General features: G+C 38.1%; 2 protein-coding genes across 3 annotated transcripts in view; one reads left to right on the top strand and one right to left on the bottom strand.

The window, feature by feature from the left end:
• Window positions 1–20,926, bottom strand: part of LOC134533332 (microtubule-associated protein tau) — a 735,916-nt gene that overhangs the window by 87,111 nt on the left and 627,879 nt on the right. For both annotated transcript variants that reach the window (XM_063370846.1, XM_063370847.1), the window contains exon 3: window positions 15,280–15,424. In XM_063370846.1, coding sequence (XP_063226916.1) covers window positions 15,280–15,424 — 145 coding nt within the window. The remainder of the gene's footprint in view (window positions 1–15,279; window positions 15,425–20,926) is intronic.
• Window positions 16,088–19,282, top strand: LOC134533330 (tigger transposable element-derived protein 6-like). The gene is made up of 2 exons (XM_063370842.1): window positions 16,088–16,295; window positions 17,031–19,282. The coding sequence occupies exon 2, from the start codon at window positions 17,306–17,308 to the stop codon at window positions 18,842–18,844; it is 1,539 nt and encodes a 512-aa protein (XP_063226912.1). The 5' UTR covers window positions 16,088–16,295; window positions 17,031–17,305; the 3' UTR covers window positions 18,845–19,282.

Raw genomic sequence — 20,926 nt, 5'->3', positions numbered from 1 at the left:
TATTTTTTTTAAGGAAGAGACCGCACTCGTTTTGCAAATTTTATATTTTAATAAAAAATGGTGTATTGTCAAACTACTTACAAACAGGTATTATCAGGGTTGTGCTGGTAATTAATAAAATACGACATCATACATTCCATTTTTAAAAAAGTTGGGCCTATACAATAATAAGTAATCTTTAGACTACATTCATACAAATAATAAAATTTAACTTACTATTCCAATGACGTTTCCGAACTGATCTTTGTGTTCCTTTTTTTGTGAGAATGTCGTCTTCCACAAAATGTTTTTCGCATACATAATGGGATCTTTTAATTACAAACTTGTCTCATTGAATTGCTTTCTGCCACAATTGCCTAACATTGTCATCATTGGGAACTCGGAATATTGCAACTTTCTCGTCCGACTTTGCCTGATAATTTGTTTTGCACCCAGGTGCAACACAATGGTTAAGCATTTTCACAATTAAAATAATATACGCTTATTCTCTTTACTAACAATCAATGCTCCTTGCTCACAATGAAGTTCCCGGCTTCCCGCAAATGCCAATGTGGAAACTGTACTTCGTAACCTAATTTACCTAATTTATGAAATAATTCCCAAACTTATAAAAAAATAAACACAACCAATTTAATACTGTATCTATATATGGAGATGAATGCATTTTTAACATTTAAATGAACATTTAAATGATTATTATGTTGAGTTGTTCATAACAACAAAGCTTAAAATACCACCGCAGAACAACCAGCGCTACAGGTCAGATGGTGGAGCGGAGCGGAACTACGGAGACATTAGGTGTGCCACTTTTGCATGCTGGCCTGGTTGGGGAGTGTCCAGACCTCCCCTTCTTAGACCGTGCAGGTACATCTGCGAAGTCTTCCCTGGAATCTTCGTCTTCATCCATCGCAAGAGCTTCTTCCTGGCCGCTAGCCTCCTGATAGCACGCATAGAACTCATCCTCAGCAATCTTCTCATAGATGGCACGACACATATTACTAACTCTGTTAATAACTACGAATGATACATAATACTACACTTTCTATTGCAATCCTGTTCGTGCGTATCAAGCACACACATCACTGACGCACGGCCCATGACGTCAACACACCTTCCTCTTCCCCCCTCACCATTAAACATCCACACCCCGAATAGCTGCTTCATTTAGACCAGTCGCCACACGTCCCCAGCCTGCTAATACCATTTTAAGAACCTTCGACGAACATCCCGACCTCTGGTAACTAGTGAAAAGTTTCAAACAGTAAATGAATAAATACATTTTTTATTTATTTTAAACTTGCATTTATTAATATAAAAATTTACAACATCTCAAAAAATTAAAATTTATATGTCATCAGTGGATTTTATCCAACTGATTTTCACATTTATCAAATCCTAATCACTTCACAAACAAAAGATTATCGTTCTAATGTATCAATTTTTCTACTTAATAATCGCTTGGGTACATGGTAGGCTGAATTTATTCCCCATAGAATCCGCCACGTACGGCCAAACCTCGTAAATCTTCCAAGCAGTAACACCTTGGATGGTATTTACATATTTTACAACACGGAATATTTATGTTGACCATTAATAAATACACACAAAATATTCCATTTTAGTTTTAAGTTTTATTACGCCTAGTTTATTTGCATCAAAATAAACAGTTTCCAGGAGTGAGTTATCTTTTACATTTACAGGCACCATGCCAGTTTTTCTGTATTTTCTGTAACATATAAATCCACATTTAACTCCCTTTTGCTGCGAACTCCCTTCATATGACTTCCTTTAGAGCAGGAATAAATCATTCATCCAATTATCCTTTTATCTCGGTGAACATAAATTTATTGTATTTCTTTTTCCGAACATGGCTACAAGGCTAAACGGCCATAAGGGTAGGCTACATCAAAAACACATAGAAAAAATCTTTCTATAAAAATACCAAATCAGCAAATTTAAAGCTTACTGTAGAGCAGAAACTTCCCTGAAATATGTATTTATATGCTTACTACAAGACCATGAGGTTTTTGAACCATTACATATTCAGCCCAGGCTACAGACTTGACAACAAACAATCAACAAAAGGAAGCACATTTGGAAGAACATTCAACAAAAAGGAAGCACAATAGGAAGCACATTCATAGAAAAGGACGCACAATCGGAAGCAAAATCAACAATAAGGAAGCACATATGGAAGCACAATCAAAAAAAAGGTAGCACAATCGGAAGCACATTCATAGAAAAGGAAGCACAATCAACAAAAAGGAAGCACATATGGAAGCATAATCAACAAAAAGGAAGCAATATGGAAGCACAATCAACAAAAAGGAAGCACATTTGGAAGCACATTCAACAAAAAGGAAGCACAATCGGAAGCATAATCACAAAAAGGAAGCACATTTGGAAGCACAATCAACAAAAAAAAAGCCGAATCGGAAGCACAATCAACAAAAAGGAAGCACATTCAACAAAAAGGAAGCACAATCGGAAGCACAATCACAAAAAGGAAGCACATTTGGAAGCACAATCAAAAAAAAGCACAATCGGAAGCACATTCATAGAAAAGGAAGCACAATCATCAAAAAGGAAGCACAATCGGAAGCACATTCATAGAAAAGGAAGCACATTCAACAATAAGGATGCACAATCGGAAGCACAATCACAAAAAGGAAGCACATTTGGAAGCACATTCAACGAAAAAGGAAGCATAATCATAGAAACGAACCCAATCGGAAGCACATTCAACAAAAGGAAGCAAATTCAACAAAAAGGAAGCACATTCATAGAAAAGGGCGCACAATCGGAAGCACAATCATATAAAATGACTCACAATCGGAAGCACATTTGATGAAGAGGAGGCACAATTGGAAGCACAATAAACGAAGAGGTAGTATGGAGGCGACGAGAACTTAGTGTAAAATTTTGTTAATTCCCCATGAAAATGCTACTTTCTTCGTTAACTTTTAGTTCCAAATAATTAACAAGACCTGGGATAGTAATATTATAATCATCATTTTCACATTTCTCGTGATCATTATAGTCATCTAATATTTTGCTACCATTTCACTTCCTTGCTTTTATATACACATTATTCTTAACATTAACCAGCCTTGTTTTACTGATAGTGGGCATTGCCAGACCTCGAGGGGGAAGAGAATCATCTTACACACGAGTGTTTCTCGGCTGTACTTAACCTATTTAACGAATGAGCAATGGATATTTTTATTCAAGTGCCACCTGATTAAAATGCGGAAATATCTTATTTGGTGTCAGGAATTCACAATGCAAACGGATATCTCTGAATATATTCCAAGAACAATACAAAAAATAAAACTCAATAAAAGATATATGAGTCAAGAAAAACAGGAAGCACATTCCATCAAATTAATTTATTAACTCAGAATCATTCCTCTATAAGAATACAGATGTGTTTATTACTAATGTGAACACACATTTAAAACACTAATACTCATATTTCAAACACAATTCCTTATATTTTCAAACACAAATCAGCTTATTTCAAACAATAAACCACACAATTCACAAAAAGCTCATATTTCAAGACCAAGAACAGAAGTTTGAAGTGATGTTTTTTTCTCTTCTAGAGCGACTCGTGATGTTACAATCATTTGGTTTTCGTCGATGCTATAGATGTTTATGCAGGCACCAGGAATCTGTTTCTCGATCAGAGGGATCTGGCGAAGTGGATTGGGAAACTCGATGTTAGTGAATTGAACTTCCCCTCCAAGTCATTATAGCACTGATTAACATGCTCAGATGCTCACCATCATTTAACTTGACCAGGATTGCACACTTAAAACGTATGTACTCATCTAAGTATTTACAGATTGACCACCACATATTTTTCTTTGATGCAGGTAGGTATTTCGATGTAGGAGCTAGCTCGAAGTGGATCAAGCTTGTTAATGTGTAGTTGTAGTCGCTTAACACCAGACAAAGACCATCCGGACCCCTTTCATTTGTAGTTTTCTTCCTCTTTTCATATCTTATAGATGTATTCAGTAATGACATCCTCCACTTCACGAACTGCAAAGAGTGGAACATTCATGGTTTTGAAGGTCCTCTTGTCTTCACACATACCCATTGGCTTTTCACAATTGCACTCAAGCACGATGTAATAATCGAGTAGACCATCCTCTTCAATTTCCTCTACGATTTGGCTTATTAGTTTAACCTTGATAGAGGTCAAGTATGTAAATGTGTCCTTGGCAGAACTGGTATTATTTTCTACCACACAAGTCTTCAAGTTGCCCCAGAATCCCACTTCTGAAATGATGAGGCTGTGGATGTTGGTCAAAACCCGCCTCTGTAACCAGCTAAGTTCGACTTGTGCTTGGCTTAGGTATGACTATTGGTTTAAGCGTGGCCATTCTCTGCTTCTTAGTTGATAGTGGATCAGGACCCTTGCACACTTTGGTATGTGCTTTCAATTTACCAGCCCTGCAGAACCCTTTAGCATAGCTCCCACACGGATACATTTTATGGCTAGGGTTGAGACCGCAAGCCGTCTTCTCATGATGTGTGACATGGCTGGAGTTTTCTAAAATTTTGAAGCAGAAGCTACACCAGGTGACTGAAGTCGTGAGGGCAGCACCATTACTTGTTGTAAGATATTACCGCAATTTATCACTGTGAGTAACCATGTTTCCACACAGATGACACTGCTTGAGGTCATGCTGAAGGTTGTCAGCACACTGACGTTCATAACGGTTGCAGTTATTAGCTGCCGTATAGGTAGCAGGGCAAAAACGCCATTTCTGCGTGGTTGATGTCATCACAACAATCGGTAGTCTGTGCTCAATGCACGGAAAACGCGAAGGAAGCCCTACTGTGCTTCCTTTTTGTTGATTGTGCTTCCATATTTGCTTCCATTTTGTTGATTGTGCTTCCATATGTGCTTCCTTTTTGATGATTGTGCTTCCTTTTCTATTAATGTGCTTCTGATTGTGCTACCTTTTTGTTGATTGTGCTTCCATATGTGCTTCCTTATTGTTGATTTTGCTTCCGATTGTGCGTCCTTTTCTATGAATGTGCTTCCGATTGTGCTTCCTTTTTGTTGAATGTTCTTCCAAATGTGCTTCCTTTTGTTGATTGTTTGTTGTCAAGTCTGTAGCCTGGGCTGAATATGTAATGGTTCAAAAACTACATGGTCTTGTAGTAAGCATATAAATACATATTTCAGGGAAGTTTCTGCTCTACAGTAAGCTTTAAATTTGCTGATTTGGTATTTTTATAGAAAGATTTTTTCTATGTGTTTTTGATGTAGCCTACCCTTATGGCCGTTTAGCCTTGTAGCCATGTTCGGAAAAAGAAATACAATAAATTTATGTTCACCGAGATAAAAGGATAATTGGATGAATGATTTATTCCTGCTCTAAAGGAAGTCATGTGAAGGGAGTTTGCAGCAAAAGGGAGTTATATGTGGATTTATATGTTACAGAAAATACAGAAAAACTGGCATGGTGCCTGTAAATGTAAAAGATAACTCACTCCTGGAAACTGTTTATTTTGATGCAAATAAACTAGGCGTAATAAAACTTAGAGCTAAAATTGAATATTTTGTGTGTATTTATAAATGGTCGACATAAATATTCCGTGTTGTAAAATATGTAATTACCATCCAACGTGTTACTGCTTGAAAGATTTACAAGGTTCGGCGGTACGTGGCGGATTCTATGGGGAATAAATTCAGCCTACCATGTACCCAAGCGATTATTAAGTAGAAAAATTGATACATTAGAAAGATGATCTTTTGTTTGTGACGTGATTAGGATTCGATAAATGTGAAAATCAGTTGGATAAAATCCACTGATGACATAAATTTTAATTTTTTGAGATAATGTAAATTTTTATATTAATAAATGCAAGTCTAAAATAAATAAAAAAAGGTATTTATTCATGTACTGTTTGAAACTTTTCACTAGTAACCAGAGGTCGGGATGTTCGTCGAAGGTTCTTAAAATGGTATTAGCAGGCTGGGGACGTGTGGCGACTGGTCTAAATGAAGCAGCTATTCGGGGTGTGGATGTTTAATGGTGAGGAGGGAAGGGGTAGGTGTGTTGACGTCATGGGCCGTGCGTCAGTGATGTGTGTGCTTGGCAGGCACGAACAGGATTGCAATAGAAAGTGTAGTTTTATGTATCATTCGTAGTTATTAACAGAGTTAATAATATGTGTCGTGCCATCTATGAGAAGATTGCTGAGGATGAGTTCTATGCGTGCTGTCAGGAGCCTAGCGGCCAGGAAGAAGCTCTTGCGATGGATGAAGACGAAGATTCCAGGGAAGACTTCGCAGATGTACCTGTGAACACCTGCACTCTGACTGTGGAGGATGTTGCTGCTGGGGTGGGGGAATATTAGACACTTATTCCTCAATTATTGACTTTGGAGATGTGTGATGCTTGTATAGTTGTGTAGACAGAGTAATTGATGGCTAGTATGGAAAGTACTGCGAAGCAGGGTGTTTTAAAGGGGGTCGGTAACACCTTCTGAATGGTATTGTTTTAACAAGGGGAAGAAGATGGTTTGAAGGAGTGTGTGTTTTTTTATTAAATAGTGTTAAATATTTTTGGATCTTTTATTTACTTCCACTTCTTGCCACGACTTTAAACAACTATTTTTATTTAATATGAAGTGCATATCGTAGCGGTAGTAATGGCTGAGGTGAGTGTTGTAACTGCATCATATAATCTATAGCGATCACACATTAAGTTGAAACGTAAAATGTTATGTGATAGTTGTGGTATCTCTCGTAAAGTGTGATCACATCTAATACTGAACAAATGTGAATCGGCGTTTTTGTTTTTAGCATAATATTCTGGTGCAAGATTAAGACTGCGTGTGTTTTTTCTTTCATTAAAAATTTTAGGAGGGCGGATATTTACACAAACATTTAAAGTATCTGCTTCCATGCAGCTTTTTAAACATTAATACGCGAACATGTTCCTACTTAGAAGAGATACTTAACTTCTTGTGGGTTAGTACTTTGAAAAATTTCTGGTTCCTGTGACTACTAAGAGGTATTAAGTAATTAAATTTGATGGAAGAAAATGTTATTAAGTATTATTACTATAACCATCGCATCCTCAAAGCTGAGACTTTGTTGTATAGTTTCTATTTTTTGTTTTATAGTTTCCGTTTTTGTTGACATACCTTAATTTTGTTATATAAAAGTTTAAGGAAATGGTTATAGACTTTGTTAATTTTTGTCTATAAGGTTCAAACAACACTGGCAGGGAATGAAACTTGACCTTACATACATACACTTAGGTACTTTAGAATGATGATGGCGACATCGGATGTAATCAAGAGGGCGGTCTCCTGCAGACACAACTATGCACAAACATGAATTTGTTTAGGAATGTAATTATATGCAGACATTAAATATATCTGCTTCCATGAAGCTTTAAAACACGAGCACGCAAACATGAGAAGAGAATATTACTTGTGAGTTAGTATTCTGAAAAATTTCTGGTTCACTAAGATGGAGTAATAAATGTTTTTTTTTTAAATTATTATTACTTTAACTATCGCATCCACAACGATAGTATTGATAACATATATTTTAGTTAAAACCTATAAATGATAAGACTTTAAGAAGAAATGGTGGTTACAACAACGAAATGACTGTGGATTTTGTGGTTGTTGTGGATTTTGTGGATTTTTGTGGATTTTTGTCTATAAGTGTCATAATAATGTTGGTAGAGAATTGATACTCGACCTTACATACACTAACTTACTTTAGAAACCTACACCCGATGATGACATCCATCAGATGAAATCAAGATGGCGGTCCCCACTAAATAAAATGGCTGCCTCCGGCAGACAACGATAGTATATATTTTTTATTTTGATAATAAATTTATTTTAAAGAATGTGGTGTAACGAAAAATTGTAACAGGGATGAGTGGGGTGTAAGATGACGATGTCATTGTAACAGGGGAGTGGGGTGCTCGTATATGTAATCGTAATGTAGAGGAGTGGGGTGCTAGATAATTGAAAATTAAATTATTAATTTTTTATAAATTTTCATTTTTTTTTAAATTAAATCTTTTAATAATTAAAGATTTGCAAGATGGCGGACGAAACTCGAAATGTCAAAATGTTTTTGAAAACAAAATTTCCGCTGGGGTCAAAGGTCAAGGTTAAATACAAGATGGCCGCTGGAAGTGATGTAATCCCCGAATCCCCCTCCGTCCTCCGGTGTCCCCATACGAACCAAATACACCTACTATCTTTGTATTTAGGATGGAATTAATTCAAGCTGTAGTGCCGAAATTTCATTGTTCAAATGTGATATCACTGTCAAAAATCACGATCACGCGCAGGAGAGAGCTTCGACTCAATTTCGAGAACAGAGAAGGCTACTCTCAAGCCCTCTCATACTTAAAATCAAACGAGATCTACCACCACACGTTCGCGCATCCCGACGAGCGTAACACAAAGGTCGTCATTAAGGGACTGTACACCGAGGTACCCTGGAGCTGACGGGGAAGGGCTTCGTGGTACATGACGTCCGCAACTTTGAGATCACCCGGTCAGACGCCACAGAGCAACCACAGCGTTTCAGGTCAGGGAGGTTCTGCGCGACCATCGCTGCTTCAGAATTAAACATCCTCGCAGTAAGTACTCTGCACTACACTTCGGTATAAGTACAGAAATACCAATTCCGCCCACAAGACATCGCCCAGTGCAAGAGCTGCGGAGAATTTTACCACACCCACACTCGCTACAGCAAGCCACCGCGATGCGTAAGGTGTGGTGAAAACCACGCTCGAAAGGACTGTCAGAAGTCTGACGAATCTGACAAATTCTGTTTTTAGTGTAAAGTGCGGGGAGACACTGCAGCCTGGAAGCAGTGTCCAATTTTCTTGAAGATGGTGGCGAGCAGGTCACAAAAACCAACCATGCAGGCACAGCCACAACAACAAGCGCCAGCCACGCACAGCCAGGTGGATCTCCCCCCCACCCACCCGCTCTCGCACAGCCGCGCGCCCAGGTGGTCAACAAGCCACAAACAACAACAACCAGCAAGCTGACACGACCGGAGCGCAAATACTCGCAGGCCGTGAAAGAACCACGCACCACACACACTCCAGCGCAGAACAGAATATAGGTTAACACCGTTGGTGATCTGTTTGAGCTGGCAGAAATTCTGAAACTCTGCAATTTCTCACAGATCATTGCTACACTCTCTCCACACTACGCCGCCATCCGAGCTGAAACAGACGTATCGAAGCGACAGATGATTCTACTATCCGCAATCCTGAAACTCGCTACACCTTAAAATGGCACAGAACTCGGGGAAGTCTTTACAGGTTCTAATATTTAATGCACATGGCCTCCAAAATAAAATCTATGAACTGGAACAGTTACTTTTTGTATACGGAATCGATGTCGCTTTCATCTCTGAAACTTTTCTAAAACCACACATGCGAGCGTACATATGCGGCTACACAATATACAGAACAGACCGCCCCGCACTCCGCGGCGGCGGTACAGCCATACTAATTAAACACGGAATTCACCACCACCCGATAACTATAAATGGACTGGAAAATATTAAGCCTACCAGCATAAACGTCCGTAGTAATAATTCACATGTTTGCATGTCTGCGGTATACAAGACGCCACAAGACCCACTCACACCACAGGACATCAATAAATTAATGGAAGTTGAGGATCAATTTCTTATAGCAGGAGACTTAAACAGAAAACACACTGACTGGGGCTGCACAAAAACAAACGCAAACGGGAACATTTTACACGGCCACGCGGTAGCAGGAACTACGTCATTCTTGCGCCTGACTCCCCGACATGCTATCCAGTAAGTGGTGGCACTCCAGAAATTTTAGACATAGCCCTAACAAACATACCAATCGCTCAGATACATATAGAAACTCTGGATGAACTAAACTCCTATCACTTACCGGTGCTAGCACAAATAACATTTAATGTTACTTCCAACATACAGCTCTTAAATTATAACCTAAAGATTACAGATTGGGACGGGTCTAAGGAAGAACTTATACACACCCTAAATCAGCCCCCCAAAATAAATTCACCTGAGGAAATAAATCCACACGTAAAACTATTTACAGACACAGTAAAAAATGCCGAAAAAAAACACACCCGCTTTGAAACACAAAGGCAGTTCACTAGAACACGCTAACCCGATCTGGATAATCATATTTCTCTTAGGTGGCAAGCCAGAAACAGAGCACAAAGACTCTGCACACCAGAAACTAGAAACGAATACAACAGACTAAACAATCTCGTACAGCGCAAATTAAAACAGGAAAAAATTAAATCGTTTCGGAAACTTAATAAATGAAGTAGCCACAAAATCGCAGGAAATGTGGAAATTATCTCGCAGGTTCCACGGTAATAAAAAATTAAATTTAACTCCTGCTATTATGACAGCCACCGGGGCTAAATACACTGCAGAGGACAAGGCAAACGCAGTAGCAGACCTACTGGAGAAACAATTCTCCCCGAACACAGACGTTAATGACAGAAATTTCACTTTAACAACAACACAGGCGGTAAATAACTTTCTACAGACATGCACGCAAACTGTCCCTGAACCCATAACCTTGCGAGAATTATTAAAGCTAATTAAAGCCAGTCCGAACCATAAATCAGGCGGTACGGACGCACTAAATTACGAAACACTTAAAAAAATTCCTCTAAGGGACTTGAATATTTACTGTCGATATTCAACGCTATACTAACACATAAAACATATCCTGACTCCTGGAAACTTGCAAAATTAATCACAATTGCTAAACCAGGGAAAAACCCAGCCATTCCAGAAAACAGGCGACCCATAAGCCTTTTAAACAGCATGAGTAAAATTTTTGAAAAAGCATTACTCTCGTGCCTTCAAACACACGCAGAGGAACACAACGTGATTCCAGACATTCAATTTGGTTTCATGAAACGGCACTCAACAATCCACCCCTTAATTAAAATTGAAGCTGGGTGTAAGTGGGATCGATGTAACTTCAACTGGTTAAGTGGGAACCAATGGTGTACCATTCCAGTATGATACAACAGCAGTTGTAAAAATGTTGTTATATTAGAAAAAACATGAAAGTAGAAAAAAAATATATTTTATTCATTAAACAAAAATGATAAGGTACAAATAGATATAACAAATGTGCAGGCAACACCCATTAATCGTTGTGGTTTTTACAAACATGAGTATAAAACAGATGCTTGAAAAGAGAGCATCATGAACAATTTGCGCAATGAAATATGCGCCTGACGTAACACGTATTTAAGTACTGCGCATAAGGAAAATTCTCTTAATTAATGTACATTTAAAAGACCTTAGCAGGCAGACAAAAATCATATAAAAGTCTCACGCAGAGCAAATTCGTTATCAAACAATTAAGTATAAATATTAAGCATTATGCATTACGTTTACACGCAACATAAGTTTTCATGGCAAATTTAAATGGGAATCGCGAACCCCAGCTAAAAGACAAAAATATTACGACAGGGAGGAAGCCCAATGCGCAAAACAAATAATCAAGCAAACACTCATGTAAATTAAGGTCGGTGGTAAATGGAGCATCCAACAAAATTAGGTACAAGACCCATCTAGACCACTCTATCAAGAGCAGAAGGCTCGTAAGAAAGAAGTTAAACTTGAGCAAACAGACCATTAATGCCCGCGGAAATTACAAGGCAGAGATCCATAGTGGATTTAAAGCGAAGCTTCTAACATAACTAATCAACCATGAGCGCGGCCTCCTCCCAGCGGACTGCCTACGAGCGAGAGTGACTGAAGACAGTGCCGGCCTAAGCAAACTCGCGGCCTTATATACAGGCGAGCAGTCTTTCGAGAACAATAGAGAAAAGCGGCGGAGGGGAAGGTTCGAGAAACGAGGAGAAGGGAAGACGGGAAGCCTCGGGAAAGGAGGGGAAGTGCGGAGGGGAAGGCTGGGGCAAGGTGGAGAGGGGGAAAGGATGGAGGGGAAGGGAGCGCTCTGCTAGCCCGGGAGGCGGCAACTGCTGCAAAATCGTTGAAGATGCTACCGACGGATTCAATAACCCATCTAAAGCCTACACAGTAATGACAATGCACGACGCAGAACAAGCATTCGACAAAGTCTGGATTCCAGGCCTTATTCAAAAATGAATAAACTTCAATTTCCCCGACACGTATATATACCTGGTGACCTACTATTTATGGCGTCATAATTTTTATGTTGCTCTGGACGGGGTTAAATCGACTACTCGCGAACTTACAGCTGGGGTGCAGCAGGGCTCCCCACTCTCTCCTTTCTACTATAATATTTACACAGCAGACATACCGCATGCAAGCGCCTACGTACAGTAGTATGCGGACGATACAGCCATAATTAAACAATCTGTAAAATTAAAATATGCCATGGTATGCGTCCAACGATAGCTGACAGCACTTGAGCAATTTTACACTCGGTGGCGAATACAAATAAATGCAGCAAAATCAACCACGCTTGTAATTTCAAAACGTAGAGGCAGACAAGACAGGGAACAATAAAATTTTCATCAACCTATTCCTAATGTTACACAGGCAAAATATCTAGGACTCACGCTAGACAGAACATTACTATGGGGAAAACAAATCGCTCGAGCAACAAACATTGCAACAGGATCCTTAAGAAGCCTGTACCCAATGTTAAAAGTGCCTAATTTACCACGCAGGAAAAAACTCCAACGTTACACTCAAATTTTACGCCCGCAGTTGCTATATGGATGCGAGGTCTGTTGCTATTCTGCAAATCACCATATAAATCGGCTACAAGTTAAGAAATAATAATTTCCTAGGGGCCATATTAGATTCCAATAGATTTACGAACAACGAAACTATCCATAACGCACTTAAAATTCCGTTCATCCGCGAAATACAATCAAAGTATAATAATAAAATGTACCTAGATTTACCACAGCACGAAAACGCACGGATAAACTCAATAGCGATATACGACCCGTCCGAGCAACGTTAACATAAAAAACCTCGATTAAATGAAAACAATAATTATTAAAAACGAAAGCGACATAGATTCAGTTTTTAAAAAGTCTTCAATAACTTTAAAATTTCATAAAATAGCATCCCGAACACCTCTTGCGGCGGCCTGCGGGGGGCCGACCAATCACGGGCCTTGGAGCGCGCTGATTGGTCGGGCCACCGAGGGTCGCCAAACCAAACTATTTTTCCGTCTGTCCCCAGGGCAGTCACACTCCAGCTCCGGGCGTGTTCACACCGCGCGGAGCCTACAGCTTAAAGTTTAAAGTTTACACGGCCTATACAATTCAGAATGGTCCGAAGCACGCAGGTGTATGTACGGCCCCCTCGGGTTCACTGCCTGTGTTGTTAGGGCTGACTCCCTATGCCTGAAGGGCGAGACCCGCCTGGTAGGCTTCACCTCCAGTGCCGGCCGCGTTTCGGAAAGCCATGGGATTTTGAATAAACAAAGCTAATTCCGTAAACTAATCATCACCTAAAAAATATATTTCCCTTCGCCGGGGTACGTAAAACTCTACAGCTGCACCACTACAATACGCGCGACAATTCACACACACGTCGTAGCACCTTGTCAAGGCAGAATCATGCAGGTGAACTGGTAGAGGGAGCTACTCCAGCCCTCGCTGGGGATCCGGGCCGAGAGTCATGCATGCCTGTCAGGGCAGGGCTCTGGGGGCTTGTATAGTAGTTTTTTATTTAGATTTAATTACAAAAAGAAACAAAAAAATGTAAAATAATAAAATTACAAAAAAGTAAAAAAAAAAATTAAAAATTTATAATAAATTAAAAAAAAAACCTGGACGAGAGCATTTCTCTGCTCGAACAATAATTGAATAGGACGACCTTAAGTTATTAATTTCACCTTCTTTTTTTCAGGTGTAGAAGACAACAGCCTGAGGGCTAGCTACAGCAATACTGGCTCAGCCTAACTTTGACTGAACTATATTGGAACGCAATAATTCGGTCCCTTAGGCGGCCAGTAGAGTACTTACCTATGTATTTTCTTTTTTCGTTCACCAACACGACCACACGATGATATGCCTGTGCGAGTGTCGGCCAGGACTACTTATTACATGCACATATGGGCTAAAACCCATGCATGTTCTGTGTTCCCAGGGGTTCGGAGGAGCGGCTCGCACAACTTTACACTACACGCCACACCCGAGTTTAATTAGTTCACTTGCATATACAGCACACCGACAAGCCTCTATTGCACACCAACACGACACTACATCACGCCAGTTAGCCGATCTAGCTGGTGGGGAGCTTCTCTCCCCCGCCGAATTAGGTACACGTAATTTTTATAGCATTACACAACCTACCAGCGCATACACAGGCCCGTGTGCCAAACTTATCCCACAACACAGACACCCCACCCTCCATTCAAATGATTATTCACCAGTGTGGAGTGCACCTTAATTACTATGCACTTAGCGAGTTATAGAAACTTCTTTTCTGGCCTCACCCACGCTTACTGCCCCGGATGGCAATATGATGATGCCCCTACTTAATCGCACCTGAGGACGGGAGCAGATAGCAGTTCGCTTGTTTCGGTTTTAGAAAACTGTTGTGTTTGTTTCGTATTTTCGTTTGGTCGTGTTTTTGTCTCGTTTTGACTGTTGTGCTGAATTTTTTTGGGTAAAAAATTTTGTGCTGTCATCATTTGTGGGTTTTTTTCTCGTTTCTCTTTTGTTTAATTGTTTTTGGAAAACTATTGTGTTTGGTTCGTCTTTTCGTTTTGCTGTGGTTTTGTCTCGTTTCAACTGTTGTGCTGAATTTTTTGGGTTCGGTAATTTTGTGCTTTCATCATTTATGGTTTTTTTTTTCATTCTGTTAGTTCATTTTTCTTTGTTTTTCTTTGTTTGTTGACCATATTCCTGTTGTGGAATATTGTGTGGCGTCAAATCCTGACAACAGCAATTTTTTGCTTAATTAATTTATTTATTTATTTTTTTTGTAGTTCTACAGACATACATGTGCTAAGCAATGGCGTATGTCCAAAAGCCTACATCATGTCATGCACTCCCATTGCACAAATCTTTTAAAGATAATAGCTTTGTGAATAAACCAAACGAAATGTTTTTTTATGCTGTGTATTTGATATGTTTGATGAACGGAAAGTGTTCCGTGCGTGGTCCCGCAGCAGCTCTCGACAGAGCCTAGCTTCCAGATTTAGCCGGCTCGGTCGAGGCTGGTGTGGGAGACTTGCCGGCCTGATGCATGCACTGATGCACACTCACTCTTCTTGTCGCCAGGCTCGGGCGCAGGGCGCGTGGACCTGGAGGAAGAGGGGCTGCTCTTGGCGGGCGACTCCGCACCCCGCCTGGCCGGGATCTTCGAGGGAGACTTCTGCGGCGAGCCGATGTGGCCGTTCGTGCTCGGAGCCTGCAACACGGCACGCTCGCATGCACCACCGGCCACTGGGTTCAGCCACGCAGCCGTCCTCGGGCCCAGTGGCGGTACACAATCAACCATGCTTTTTATATTTTAATATTTCATAAAAATCTATGTTAAAACTCAAAAATGTGTTTGCATAAAAGCCTATTCATACATAAACACACTCATAAATTTTCAAACTTCCATTTTAGTACTTAGTTGAAAATAAAATGCGCAAGCTTTAAGAAATTATTTCGCTAAATTTGCTAGTACTTTAGCCCAACTCGTTATGGTTTTGTAGCTGATAAGAAATTTTGAGATGTTTTTGGTATCAATGTCTTGTTTTCGCTTCGTCAAGCAGGTGACGCTTATGTGCGTTTAAAAATGATGTAATCTCAATACAACATTTTTTTCTCTGTCTAAGCAAAGTGTGAGACGAAATGAAGTAAAATAAATCATTTTTCCCTAAGGAACATATTAATAACCTTGTTTATTAATTTAATTTAATTTCGCGACAATATTACATACGGGAAAGGAAAATTTTTATAATCTCACGGATAAATACTTACGTGATACAGTACTTGTTTACGCAACTATGTATTCATCGTATTAATGTTGGTTAATTTGTACTTTTTTTCCACATAGCTGAATGAAATAAATAAGGTCCCTGATGGTAATATGGCCATGTTGGTAATATGGCCATTTGGCTGCCATTGACGTAGTTCGTGCGGATACCGATAGAATGTGCTGGCATGTTCTTCGGAACACCATTGTCGAGAGCTCACAGATTTGCCGGGTCCGGGCAGCACGCACACCACCAGGGAGGCGCCATTTTCATGGGTTTTTGCTGCGAGCAGAGAACTCTTCTTATTTTACTCCGGTAAGTTTATATTTTGTTTTAATAGTGTACTACTAGATATTGTCAGAAATTTGATGTCTCAGTGCGTAGATTTCTATGCTTATTTAAATGTATTTTAAAAAGATTTATTACCTTCAACCATTTAAAAACTATAATCGACTTTTTGAAATGTCACCCAGGTTGTTGATATGGCCAACCATGTGGCCATATTAGCTGCAGTTGGCCATATTAGCAACCTTTTGTGAATGAAATGGTTTATACATACTGTATGTCCCCTCGTAGGTAAATTGTTATTAGTGTATGTGATTTTATTATTTATTACGAGTTTATTTATTACTGTAATTAATATATACCTTTACAGAGACAAGTAATAAAAATTACAGAAAAATGTGTACCTCACACAGGATACCTACCTAAAATGACAACTTAAAAAAAACTCCTCAGATGCCATCACTGGGTATATTTAAATTGTTTTTGTCTGGTGCATTTTTGCCGGAAAATATTTATTAAAGTGCACAATGGAAAATATATTTTTAAGAATAATATGTAAAAATGTAATGAAGTGAAAATATCATGAAACTTGTTTTGCAGGAAAATATTTATTGAAAGAGCACACTGGATATTATATTTTCAATAATTCTATATAAAAATTAATTAAATTACATAAAAAATATCACGATACATTAATTATAGCGCCAAAAATAATAACTTATAATTAAATTGTAACTAATGTTAATTATTTGTTTTTTGTTTCAGAAATGAATCCCTTCAATCCACAAAAGAAGCGGGGTAGTTGGACACAAGATGGACTCAGCAAGGCAGTAGATGCTGTAAGACTTGGCAACCTATCTGTTAATGCAGCAAGTAAAAGGTATGTCGTGCCTAGGCGAACCCTTCGCCGTTATCTTTCCAATAACCAAGATGTTAAATAAAAATTGGGTTGTAAGGCAACACTCAAAACTGAGGAAGAGAGGGAACTTAGCAGGAGAATAATTCGTCTAGCAGATGTTGGTTATCCACTCACATCAAAGATGCTCAAGTTAAATGTTTTTAAATACTGCCGTGAAAATGGGATAACTCACCGGTTCACTAAAGAAACTGCAGGTCGCTACTGGTTGAATGGCTTTTTGGCCAGAAATCCTGAAATTAGCAAACGAAAAGCTCAAAGGCTAAATCCTGCCCGAGCTCAAAAGCTTAACAAATTCATAGTTGGAGACCATTTTGAAAAATTGCAGAATGTCCTTGCTGAGAACAAGTTTTTAAACTTCCCTGAAAAAATATTCAACATGGATGAGAAGGGTTGTAGGTTACAACTGCACAAAGATCCAGAGGTTTTGGCGAAAAAGGGGTCAAAGCGCGTCCATATTGTTGCAAAGGAACGTGGCGAGAGTGTTACTGTTGTAGCCTGTGGAAATGCTACTGGAAATGTCATTCCCCCAATGATCCTATTCCCTGGATTAAGAAAAAATCCAGCTTGGGAAAAAAATTTACCTACAGGTTCAACAACAATAATGACTCGAAAAGGTAGCATGACAACCGAATCTTTTGTGTCCTTCCTGAATCACTTCTCTAGGTTCAAGCCAAGTGGGCCTTGTCTTCTGATTTTTGATGGGGCTAAGTCACATTTAGACTACAGCATATGTGAAGTTGCAGAACAGAATGAAATTATTTTGTACTGTCTTCCGTCAAACACGACTCATGAGTTACAGCCTTTAGACAAAGGTTGTTTCCAAAGTTTTGAGATTTTTTGGGATCAGCACACACTCCTTTATTTTAATATGCACAAAGAACAGCAAGACATTTCCAAATTGAACTTTGCTGATGTTTTTACACCAACATGGGAAAAGTTAATGACACAAGCAAACATGAAAAGTGGATTTAAGGCTACTGGCATTTTCCCCTTCAATCCGTTCGTGATTCCAGAAGAGGCCTTTGCACCCAGCATAGCTACTGAGCTTCCGCCACCTAACACAAAAATGGCAGACGAAACTGTAACCGCTTATGCGTTGCAGGAACAACATAATGCCAATGACGACCATTCATTGGCAGGTCCGTCTGGTCTACAGACAAATGTTAGCCAGCTTGGTTCTAGACACAGCACCAGTTCATCATCTGATTCAGATATCACAGGAGACTTGGCACAACCTTTAAGTTCTTCAGATTACTCTGATAGTTTGCATATTCCCGAAAGTACTGCAAATCTGTCCAGGCGTGGTTCCATTGGAGAAATGCTACCTACACCAAAGAAAAAACGGAAAACCACACGGGTTATGAAACCTGCTATAAACAACAGGGGTGTTGTACTGAATAAATCTTTATTTGAAGATAACAAGGATGTAAAGTTAGATAGCAGCAAGAACAGTGGAAACAGCAAAAAATATAATACAAAGTCTGTTCGCCAGATGACTGCTTCAAAGAAGTCTGAGAGTTGGTACTGTGCAATTTGTTGCAATGATGAAGTGAAGGATATGAGACTGTGCGGAGTTTGTGAAATATATGTCCATGAAGAATGTGTTGGCCTCACCAAAGATCACAAAGAGTTTTTTATTTGCCCGAAATGTTTATTATAGTGTGAATATTTTGAAAGAGACCAATATGTTCCTTGTTAATTTAATATTTTATCTACAATCTGACTTTCATTATCAAAAAATAATAAAACTGTATTTTATATGTTTTAAAAAATATATTTGCTGTTTATTCTTATGTATGTATAAGTAAATATTATTTAATATTCATCAGAAATACAATTCATTTATGATTTGTGCTAATAAACCTTATTTTTAGCTTCCTATAAATCATTGGCCATATTAACATCACATGCTTTTAATATGGCCCAAATACATGTATTTATTATTTTTCAGTTATTTTATAATGACATGTATTAAAAAATGTTTTGTTAATGGTTTTTGACAAGAAAAACTGTAGATATTATGTCCATCAAACACTTATGGGGATTTCCCGAAAACTAGATAAAATAAAATTAAACAAAGCTTAACATGGCCATATTACCATCAGTGACCTTAGTATAAGTTACATGTTTTGAGGCCGACCCCGGATTATCATTCACTAAACTCGATCAAAAAACTTATTAATTATATTCAATAATATAATTTTTTGTTCAGGAGGGGCCGATCTGTATATACCAAAATAAAATTATAAATAAAATTTACAAAATAAAGTAAAATATTTATAAACAAAACAAAACATATTTTATTGTGATGTTTTTATATAAATTTTTTTGTTTGCATGTTTTAGAAATCATCTGTTTGCTAGCCATAAAATTAAACCATAAATAAAAATAAGTTAATGCTAATAAAGGAAAATCTCGTATACAAAAATAAATACAATTACCTACATTACGAAATATAGGTATAATACTTTATGAATGATGCCAAAATATAATTTATTTGTTATGATAAATATTTTACAAATGTGTCAGAAAAACACTATAAAATTGATTATTACTTATACCAATACATCTACAAAAGTAAAAAATAAATGCAGGAATCGATTTACAAAAAACGTTATCACCGAATACCATGTTATTTATTTATATTCTGTATCAATTATCCATCAGGCACAGACGATGATGTTATGAGAGAAAAAATACAGTTACAAACTACGAAAAAAAAAGTGTTTTTAGATTATATATGTAAACTATAAGTAATAAGGTTTGAACGTTTTAGACATATTTTTTTATTCCATAAACTAAAATGTCATCAAATATACTAGTATAAATCAATGCATAAAGTGTACAAAAAGGAACTGCACTTATACCAACTAACAGAACAAAACCCGTGTGAAAGAAAACATTTCTCAACTATAAACCATGACTAGACTAACAGCTCCGCAAAATATACATATATATATAAAAACTAAACCCAAAATGGAAAATTAATATTAGTATTATGTCGGTCCGAGCCCAGAAGTAGGATTGTGCATTGGTGTCGGCGTCCGCCAACTTGGATTGTAACGTCACGGCGGCCATCTTGAACGACCTTGCTTTGACCTTCAAAAAGTGCCAAAAATGATTTTAAAATTGACAAATTTGCCAAATATTCGCCGAAAACCGCCCAAAGTCACCAGTTATTTAGAAAATATTTCACCAAAAATATTTAAAAATCTAAAGATTTCTCTATTTCGAAGGAAAAATTACCGTTCTGAAGAAAATTTTCCCGTTTTAGTTGTCAAAATGTCAACGACTTGAAAATTTCTAAAAGCGGCTTAAGAGTCCTAATAGCAAGCCGCCATAAGCCGCTGTAGTCATGACCTTGAAAATTAGGATGTCGTGGCAACCATTTTGAATTGTTACGTAACCGTTGTAATTTTCGTTTTAAGGCCGCCATCTTGAAAAGCCGTATATTACATGCTAGGATATCGGAAAAAAATTTGAAAATTCAAAAAAATTATTCTAAAATTTTTAATAAAACATTCATAAATCTTAATTAAGATGTCACGGCTGCAATCTTAATTTTTTTATGTTAGTAATTCAGGGGAAAAAAATTATTGGTTAAAAAAATTCCACCATCTTGGATTTGGATTTCATGTCAGTCATTTTGGAAACTTGCAATTATTTAGCTATAAAATGAGGAAAAATCCTTACTTCTTAAAACATTTTCAATATTCAAATTTCAATTTAAAAACGAGCTTAC

Source organism: Bacillus rossius, chromosome 6, assembly GCF_032445375.1.
Source record: "Bacillus rossius redtenbacheri isolate Brsri chromosome 6, Brsri_v3, whole genome shotgun sequence".
Taxonomy (NCBI): Eukaryota; Metazoa; Arthropoda; class Insecta; order Phasmatodea; family Bacillidae; genus Bacillus; species Bacillus rossius.
Note: the sequence above shows the minus strand (reverse complement) of the source record. Positions and strands in the feature narration are given on the sequence as shown.

Coding starts and splice junctions, on each gene's coding strand:
- LOC134533330 (XM_063370842.1), top strand. CDS start 17,306: ATGCTCAAGTTAAATGTTTTTAAATACTGCCGTGAAAATGGGATAACT.